Source organism: Larimichthys crocea, chromosome V, assembly GCF_000972845.2.
Source record: "Larimichthys crocea isolate SSNF chromosome V, L_crocea_2.0, whole genome shotgun sequence".
NCBI lineage: Eukaryota > Metazoa > Chordata > Actinopteri > Sciaenidae > Larimichthys > Larimichthys crocea.
Genome location: NC_040015.1, coordinates 3204291 through 3212469, shown reverse-complemented (window position 1 = coordinate 3212469; position 8179 = coordinate 3204291). Strand labels below are relative to the sequence as shown.

General features: G+C 38.4%; 1 protein-coding gene across 2 annotated transcripts; it reads right to left on the bottom strand.

Annotated features, from left to right (window-relative positions):
* Positions 1–3361: 3361 nt before the first annotated feature.
* Positions 3362–7537, bottom strand: LOC104939825 (uncharacterized). Of its 2 annotated transcripts, none has more exons than XM_019267509.2 (6): positions 7219–7537; positions 6613–6677; positions 5042–6070; positions 4584–4739; positions 4240–4332; positions 3362–4142 (listed from the first exon to the last, which is right to left on the bottom strand). In XM_019267509.2, exons 3-6 carry the CDS (start codon positions 6056–6058, stop codon positions 3828–3830), a joined length of 1581 nt encoding a protein of 526 aa, XP_019123054.2. In that variant the 5' UTR covers positions 6059–6070; positions 6613–6677; positions 7219–7537; the 3' UTR covers positions 3362–3827. The 2 variants fall into 2 exon arrangements, with proteins under 2 accessions (XP_019123054.2, XP_027134487.1); XM_027278686.1 differs by lacking the exon at positions 7219–7537 and adding an exon at positions 6799–7143.
* Between the last annotated feature and the right edge of the window lie 642 nt (positions 7538–8179).

Here is an 8179-nt window from a genome sequence, read left to right as displayed (position 1 = left end):
CTAGTTATCCACGGTGTTTGGAGTCAAGCCGAAAAATTAGTCACTGGGTTGGTGAGCACCACAGGCGAACAAGACATCATTCACAAAGCCTGACAAAGCCTCAGACAACTCTAATGTTTCTGAGAGCCGCATGTTTGCAGGAGAATGAAGCTGCAGGAAGCCAGCTGCACAAAACATGTGATGGGCCTTAAAGTCCATGTAAGTTCAATGAATCTCTGTCTCTCTCTCTCTCTGTCACTTATCATTACTGTAATTACTGTATTATTTTCATGTCTCCATTAATATGGCCCTTTACAATCCACTTCTTCTTCATCACTTCATTTTTTGGAAATTAAAATAAAGTAATGGAGCTGTTGTCACATATCTGTTGAATCCATTGTGCTAGGGGGACGGAGGTGTTCGTTTCAGGACCACCCAAAAAGTCCTGGTCTGAAAACTGGTGAAAAACTGTTTGAATGATACATTACTGAAATGTGGAGTTTGAGGCTCAAAGTCTTTTCCCATGTTTTCAGCAACTATTTTCCAAAATATTTATTGAAAGAATAAATAATATAAGAAAACATGGAATTGCCTTTACACAGACTTTAAACATCTCCATGACAAGAATAATAATAATTTATAGACTGTTTCATCAATAAAGTTCTCCAACAATGTCGGAGCAGCTGTCATCACGAATGGCTGTGGATATTTATAGCGGCAGTATAATTATCACATGTACCTGTAAACCATCTCCGGTAATGAAGCTGCAGTCATTCTATTAAATGTCACAAAGATAAACAGTGCTTTAGTTTATGGTGCTGTTATCGAAACACAACTTTGGTGAAGATAAAATGGAGGATAAATGAACATTAACACAGGGAAAGAAAATGAAAAAGTGCTTCCTGTGGTGTTGTTCTCCTACATTAAGGACGTGTTTAAATGTTTCACGCAAACACAGGTGATAAACTGAAAATATGTGAAATTAGACGTTCATATGTTTAAAGTGCCTGTCTAGTAAATAGGAGATCCTGGGTTTGAATCCAAGGAACGTTCAAATTTCTCAGGGTGATTCAAAGGCTCTGCTTTCATCATCACATGGCATCCGAGGGGAAACAATGTTTCTACTTGTTTGTTTTTTTCTGGCGACTTTTTATGTCTTTTTTTTTCAATGAAACATTAAATTAGGCTAATATAGAAGGCTACGAGTGATACTAAATAAAGAGCCATTTTGGAACCGGCTCTTCTAAGGGAGTCGAGCCAAAGGAGCGGAATCTTTGAATAGAGATGGACTTCCCATCAATAGTGGGAGCATGAATTCAACTCTAAAATGAAGGAAAAAAATAGCATACCTGGAATCGCTCACTGACTTTATTGTGGTCAACACCCCTGCACCTGGAGAAGGATGCTGAACGGTTATTTGACCTTGAGATCTAACTTTTCAAGCTCAATGGAACCAATTGAAGAAAGAGAACTAATTTGGTAGGAAAACAATACAAAAGCAAGGCATGTCTCTGTGGTGCAATTGGCCAGTGTGCTCAGCTGTTAACCAAGAGGTTGGTGGTTCAAGCCCACCCAGGGACAATGAAAGCACATTCTGCCTTGAGATTTTGAATGACAATGAAATGAACTGCCCAAAATTTCTCAAGGATGTTCAAAGGCTTTACATTCATAGTGATCACATGGCATTCGAAAAGTAACTTTTTGTCATTTGATTTTAGTGAAAAATTATATATTATATTAAAAGTCTATAAAATGCTGATTTAATTTCATTCAAATGTTTATATGAAATTCTAAAACATTAACAAGAAATGGTGCCGTGGCTTAGATGGGTAAAGTGCCTCTCTAGTAAACAGGAGAGCCTGGATTTGAATCCCAGCAGTGCCTGTTTTTGAGTTTTTTTAATGTAGTACACAATTCCAGACCATAGAAAAGACTCTCACATTGAGTGCAGCCAAGCAGTTATACTAAAAATGGAAAACTAAGCCAATGACAGCGAATAATTGTTCTTCTAAAGCAGGAGGTCACAACTGGCCAGCACGCTTGGCTCTTAACTGAGAGGTTGGTGGTCCGAGACCACCCAGAGACAATGAAAGCATGTTCCGCTTTGAGATATCCCTTAAGAAGCAAAAGTTCACCTGAGCAACTATTGATTCGTACCATGAACAGACTGAAATGCCAAATTTCTCCAGGTGATTCAAAGCTTTACTTTACTTTCATAACCACCACATGGCACCAGAGAGCAGAACATGGTCCTGCTCGTTATTTTCAGGTGACTTTTTTTGTCATTTGATTTTACTGAAAAAGTGGTTAAAGTGGCTGTCTAGTAAACAGGGTTCAAATCTCAGTGGTGCCTCTTTTTGAGTTCTTTCACGCTAGTGCTCCATTGCCTTATTTTAAAACTGTTTTGTTGACCTTGAGATCTCACATTTCAGGCTCAATGTGACAAGTGGAGAAACACAGGTAATGTCGTGGGCAAACAATATGGAAGAAGGCATGACTCTGTGGCACAATCGGCCAGCTTGCTTGGTTGTTAAACAAAACATCAGACATATTTTCAATTTAACTCACAAACTTCCTTTACATGTCTGTCACACATAGACCCATTCCACAATAAGCATAATTTATACTGTATATTGTATTAATCTCCATAATAATAGGGCATTTAATCAGTTTATTTTGCAAAATAAATATCATGACCAAACTGCCTCCACAGGCGGTGTGACCTGGAATAGAGGTACACTAAAATCCAATTAGTTATCATTACTTAAAAATAGCATGCAAACCGATTGCACAAAAAAAAAACAAGTAAAGAGAACTAGGTATTTTACTAAAACAATCAAGTAGATTGTACTTAATAACAATTTGCATGTACATTCGTCCCTCGCTATAACGCAGTTCACTTATCGCAGACTCGCTGTTTCGCAGATTTTTTTAGTGTAATTTTGCATGCTTTTCTTTACAGCGTACTGTACAGTATGAATGCGCATTGTGTTCTGCGTCCTAAATTGGCTAAGGGAGAACCGCACATGTGTTCTGCGTCCTGATTAACTAAGGGAGTACTGTACAAAATGCGTGTAAAAAGGTGTATGAAGGTGCACTCAAAAAAATAAAACATTGGATTTACTTAACTAAGTTATGGCAACCGGTTGCACGAAACTGGGTTAATTTAGATGTATTCAACACAGTTATGTTGAGTTTATTCAACAGAGTTATGGTGGATTTATTAAACAAAGCCATGTTGGATTTATTATATAAAGTCATATTAGATTTAGTGAACAAAGTTATGTTGGACTTATTGAACAAAGTTACATTGAAATTAATAAACTAAATATAATTGCATTTAAGCTGTACCATCTTGTTCTATCAATTTAACTATCAATATTCAAATAAATGACACAAAATTGAATTCTTTAAACCCACTTTTATTTATAATTTTAACAATCACAATTTGGCAGCTTTCGGAATACCGGTACTAATACAAAGAAAATTGTCAACTCTTGAAGTTGCATTTGGCCACTTTAAGATTACTAAAATCTAGATGACTAAAACAGCCCCCATAAAAAAGTCAAATCAAAATGTTACCATGTCAAATGCCACGAACAAGGAAATTACAAACGGACTTGGTATGGCAGAGATGAGTAATACAGATAAGCCAACCTCCATAAAACTACCCAATTGAACAAATCTACAAACAATCACTCACAAATCAGTAGCACATAAAGGAAGACGTTCATGGACTCCCATGAAAAGAAGTAGTAGAATAGTCCTCATCCAAGTCATTGTGTTGTGTATGTGAAAGATAGAGATAAAGCTAGTGTGTGTGTGTGTTTTGAAACAAGTTGAAAAGATTACTCAAGCAGTCTGTTTTTGAGGACCTGCACCTTTTGGGAAAGTCGGTTACCATCCAACTCCATCACCACTTTTTGAAGGAATTCAAACGTGTGCTTCAGCTCCTTTGGGTAGCTCAAATTCAAGCTGTAAATGAGGCCGAGCAGGAGCACACATTCATTTGCCACATTCCTGAGACCTTGCAAAACGTTGACTCCCTCAATTATGACTCCTACATCTTCTGGATCTTCATCGGGCTCTGCTCCCTCATGTTGTATGACATAGATCCCCATGACGATGGCCTCCATTCCATGGCTTGCATCAGAACTGGCATCCTGGCAATGAGGTGAAAACATAGCATCAATTTCGATTTGTAGCATGTTAACATCAGAGACTATTAAGGAAAGGTTCATACTTTGTATTACAACTTACCAGGTAGGTTTTTATTAGGCTTTCAGGCTCTTCATTTAGATAGATGCAAAGTCCTTTGATGACACATTCTCTGCGCCTCTCAATCCTAGGATCCTGAGAGAGAGAGAGAGAGAGAGAGACAGAGACAGAGACAGAAAGACAGACTTTTACTCAATACAAAGCAGGGGTTTACAATCTTTCTGGGACCAAGGGTTACCTGAAGGATGAGAATCTGTGCTGAAGGCTGCTCCTTCAAAATCTACTCAGTGATAGTTAATGTCCCGTTCAAATAACACTATAAATAAATAACACTAGACAAAAATAAAAAATAAAAATGTAAAAAGGTAAACATAATACAATTATACCTTGTCCATGACTGTCGTGATCAGTCTGATTTTGCGTCCGGCTTCACCCCCCTTCTTTCTGAACACTTTCAGTAAGCGATCAGAGTATCCATCCAGCTGGGACATGAATTTGGACAGAAGTGGAACAGTGGTGATGCGGGTAAATTCTGCATTTACCTAAAACAGAAGTAATGCAAAATGAAATTTCAAGATTAAAACCTGTTGTACAGAATATCATCATAAAAAGGGGCATTAGCCCATTGTTAATATTCCCCTTTGACAGAATGAATGACTTAAGTGAGGCGTCATAAATCAGTTGTGGAGAACCTAGGAAAAAAGCCTCATCAAAATAGTTACATAGTCTAACTTTAGTCTGCCGTGAAAAAGTTATAGCTTAGTTTTAGAACAAACTTTCAACAGAGTTTAACCACTATATGCACAACATATCAGATACCAAATAAGGATCAATTCCGCATTACCTCACTCTCAGAAAACAGAGCTGGCCACCTGCTTTTGAGCTCAGTGATGAAGGGCATGTCCATAACAATTTCCTGCCTTCGGTAGGCAAATGTTTTTCCCATTTTACTTTTTATTTGTTGCTGGTTTTTCTTCTTTATCTCTAAAAGAAGTGCTTGCCGTTCCTCCTCAAGAGACTCTTTTGTTTCCCCCACCGGAAAGTCAGGACAGTAGTTGACCTCCGCTTTCCGTGGCTTTTTCACCTGGTTTGGACTTTGGCCAGTGGTGCCATGCTTTCCCTTCATCGAATTGATGCTTAACTCTGGACAGCCAATGCCCCTCAGCCTGGTGCGGTAGTTGGCCATTTTGTATTTTAAACTTATTTTCCACCCATAGTACCCACAGACTGATCCCTGCTCCTTCAAACAAGGATGCTTCCTTATAAGTGCCTCTGCCACGGTATCAAACTCCGCACTGGAAGGGTACACTTTGTATTTTATGATTTCTGATGCTAAACTATCCAAGATGTCGGACTTCAGTTTGGCACTGGGACTAAGAAGTGTGCCACTGCTCAGGTGAGTGCAGTTGGCCCTCTCCAGCTGAACCTCTACCTCATAACTGAACTGAGGTATTGGGAAGGTTTGGGGCCATGGCTGTGAACGCAGCGATGGACCTGAAGAGGTAGATCCAGGGGAGGAAAGTATGTCGGTGTCTGCAGTGGAAAGAGATGATGAAATGGAAGAGGCCTCATCCAGTTCTTCAGGTACAGAGGATGGATCATGGCGAGGGCTCATGTCTGTCTCATTTGGTAGGTAAATCACTTTAACAGTGCTCTTGTCTTGCAGTTCAGCAGTGGAGGACAAATTAACAAACTCATTGTCAAACTCAATGTCTCTGTACTGTAGTCTGAAGTTTCCTGACAAACCACACTGTCTTGTAATTTCTCTTTTCAGGTCCTCGACTGAATCAGGAATTCCAGTTGGAAGTCTCAATTTGGATGCATCGTCTGTTCCAAGCACGACCCTTAGGGTTGCAGCCATCTTGTATTCAATCTGAAAATGAAAGCACATTTCCATACCAAGAGTAATAATAAGGATCAGGTGATGCATATTATTCCAGTAATTACTCAAAGCTTTGTGCTCTTAAGATATTTTTTTTCATATTTCTGTATTTTGAATGATGCCAAGTGAGTCTGTAATGAATATTGAACTTAATGAACATTAAAGGTCCAACAAGCAAGTTTGAATACATCTCATTCTTTTCTCACAAAAAATCAGTACAAATTGCATTTAATCGCGTCTGTGGGTTACTGTGTTAATTACACAACAGAATGTCTATTACACTAACACGTTAGTATAATTATATTGCATTTCTATCCTTAATTCTTACAACATGAGTTATTGTCATACAGCCATTACTGTTCCACCTCCCTCTAGAACACTGCCCTCTTCCAAAACAGTTTGGTTTAAACTGATTCATAAAATGTTCCTTTTTCTTGAATTTTACATTTCAGAGAATAGCAGAAAAACCTTTTCAAAAGTATAGAAACAAATACTTTTTTTCCAAGTAATAAACCCCTCAAAATAATACTCACCACTACTGTAGAGCCGCTGTCTTCGCATCCATTACAAGAGCCACTCTCTGAGATGACATGGGAATCTGAAATCCAAAGTAGATCCCAATTTTTAACACACACTACATACAATGACAAACACTGTCCCTAGAGTGCAAGGTCAGAATGTGAAAAACTACAGTAAGACTAATAATATTGCGGATGCACCTTTTGTTTACATTGTAGAAGATAGCTCGAGCTGCATCCTTATTGGACCTTCACTGTGACTTGCGCCTTTCTGATTCGCTGGGTTTCGCGCCCCACGTGGGTCTCGGTCATCTGACTTGCGTTGTTTTGTTTTGAATGTTTGGCGGACACAGAAACCGCATGTGTGTACGCATATCGTTTCACTCTTACCCTCGTTTTATACAGCACACTTTTAATCTTGTTTTGTCTGCCAAACAATTTATTAATCTTGCATATCATGATTTTCACAGGCACGCGTGTCCAACTAAAAGGCTTGGGCTAGCCATTTCATAGCCACCATCCGCCACTGACGACATGTATAAAATTACATACAAATACATATTGTCTGTTGCAGTACACGCACGGTTTCGTTCAATATTTTAAAAGAATTATTGAACTTACCAAAAAACAGAAGGATGGTGGTGGTTGTAGAAGACTGCAGTCACCAGACTAGGCCAGACCACGAAAGATTCGAACTACTTCTTCTGCCTTACTGAGCATGTGCAAGAAAGTACGGAAAGCCCATTGGGACAGCCTTCAGGCAGTTTAACCAGCTTTATTAAATACAGCTTCATTGATTTTACACAACAAGGTGTAGTAATCCCAACAGTTAATGGTGTTAGGTTAATAAAATGAAATTCTCTTTAGTTAATCGTCAAACATGGACACATTTAGTAGTTTTAATTTGAAAGATTTATTTAATGCCAGCAACATCCATGTTTCATTTCTTTGAGTGTGTGTGGTTAGGGGGTTTACGGCCTTAAATCATGTATTATAATTGTAAAACTTACTTCGTGGATTTCGTTTATTGCGGGTTATTTTTAGAACATATCCCCCGCGATAAACGAGGGACCACTGTACTCTCGACTTAGTAAAGACTGCTCAGAATTACTATTTTAATTTTAGTCATTGCATGTGAAATTTACTGTGTTTAGTCCATATAACAGACTTATCTAAGCTGGACTAATTTAGCATTTCTAAGTTATATTTACTTGAACAGCAATCTGACTTACTTGCTGAAACCAATTGCCTCGAAAAAAGCAAGCGTTACTTCAGCAATTGGCTCAAATGTCTATACAGGAATGAAAAACTCTTATATGTGAATGAATATACGTACATATACAGCCTCTAGTAACTTGCTGATGAACCCATGGGCTGACAAATTGAGTGGAGTGTCTTAATTTAGTGAACAATAAAAAACACCTGACTCCACTCGTACATTTGAATTCTAGCTCAAGTGATTTTTAAGACTTTGCAATTTTGGTAGGAGTTTGTTCTCTCTCAAGCCAAGCATCACTCTTTGAATGAAGCCCAAAGTGTTTTTCATGGCTTTAGGGTAGTCTAAATGTAAAGCGTATGACAG

What these genes read in the sequence shown, in the direction of transcription:
- LOC104939825 (XM_019267509.2), bottom strand. Translation starts at nt 6,058, where the DNA reads ATGGCTGCAACCCTAAGGGTCGTGCTTGGAACAGACGATGCATCCAAA. An exon ending in CTCTGTTTTCTGAGAGTGAG is followed by an intron (nt 4,740 to 5,041) that starts GTAATGCGGAAT and finishes CTTCTGTTTTAG; the next exon opens with GTAAATGCAGAATTTACCCG. An exon ending in TCACGACAGTCATGGACAAG is followed by an intron (nt 4,333 to 4,583) that starts GTATAATTGTAT and finishes TCTCTCTCTCAG; the next exon opens with GATCCTAGGATTGAGAGGCG.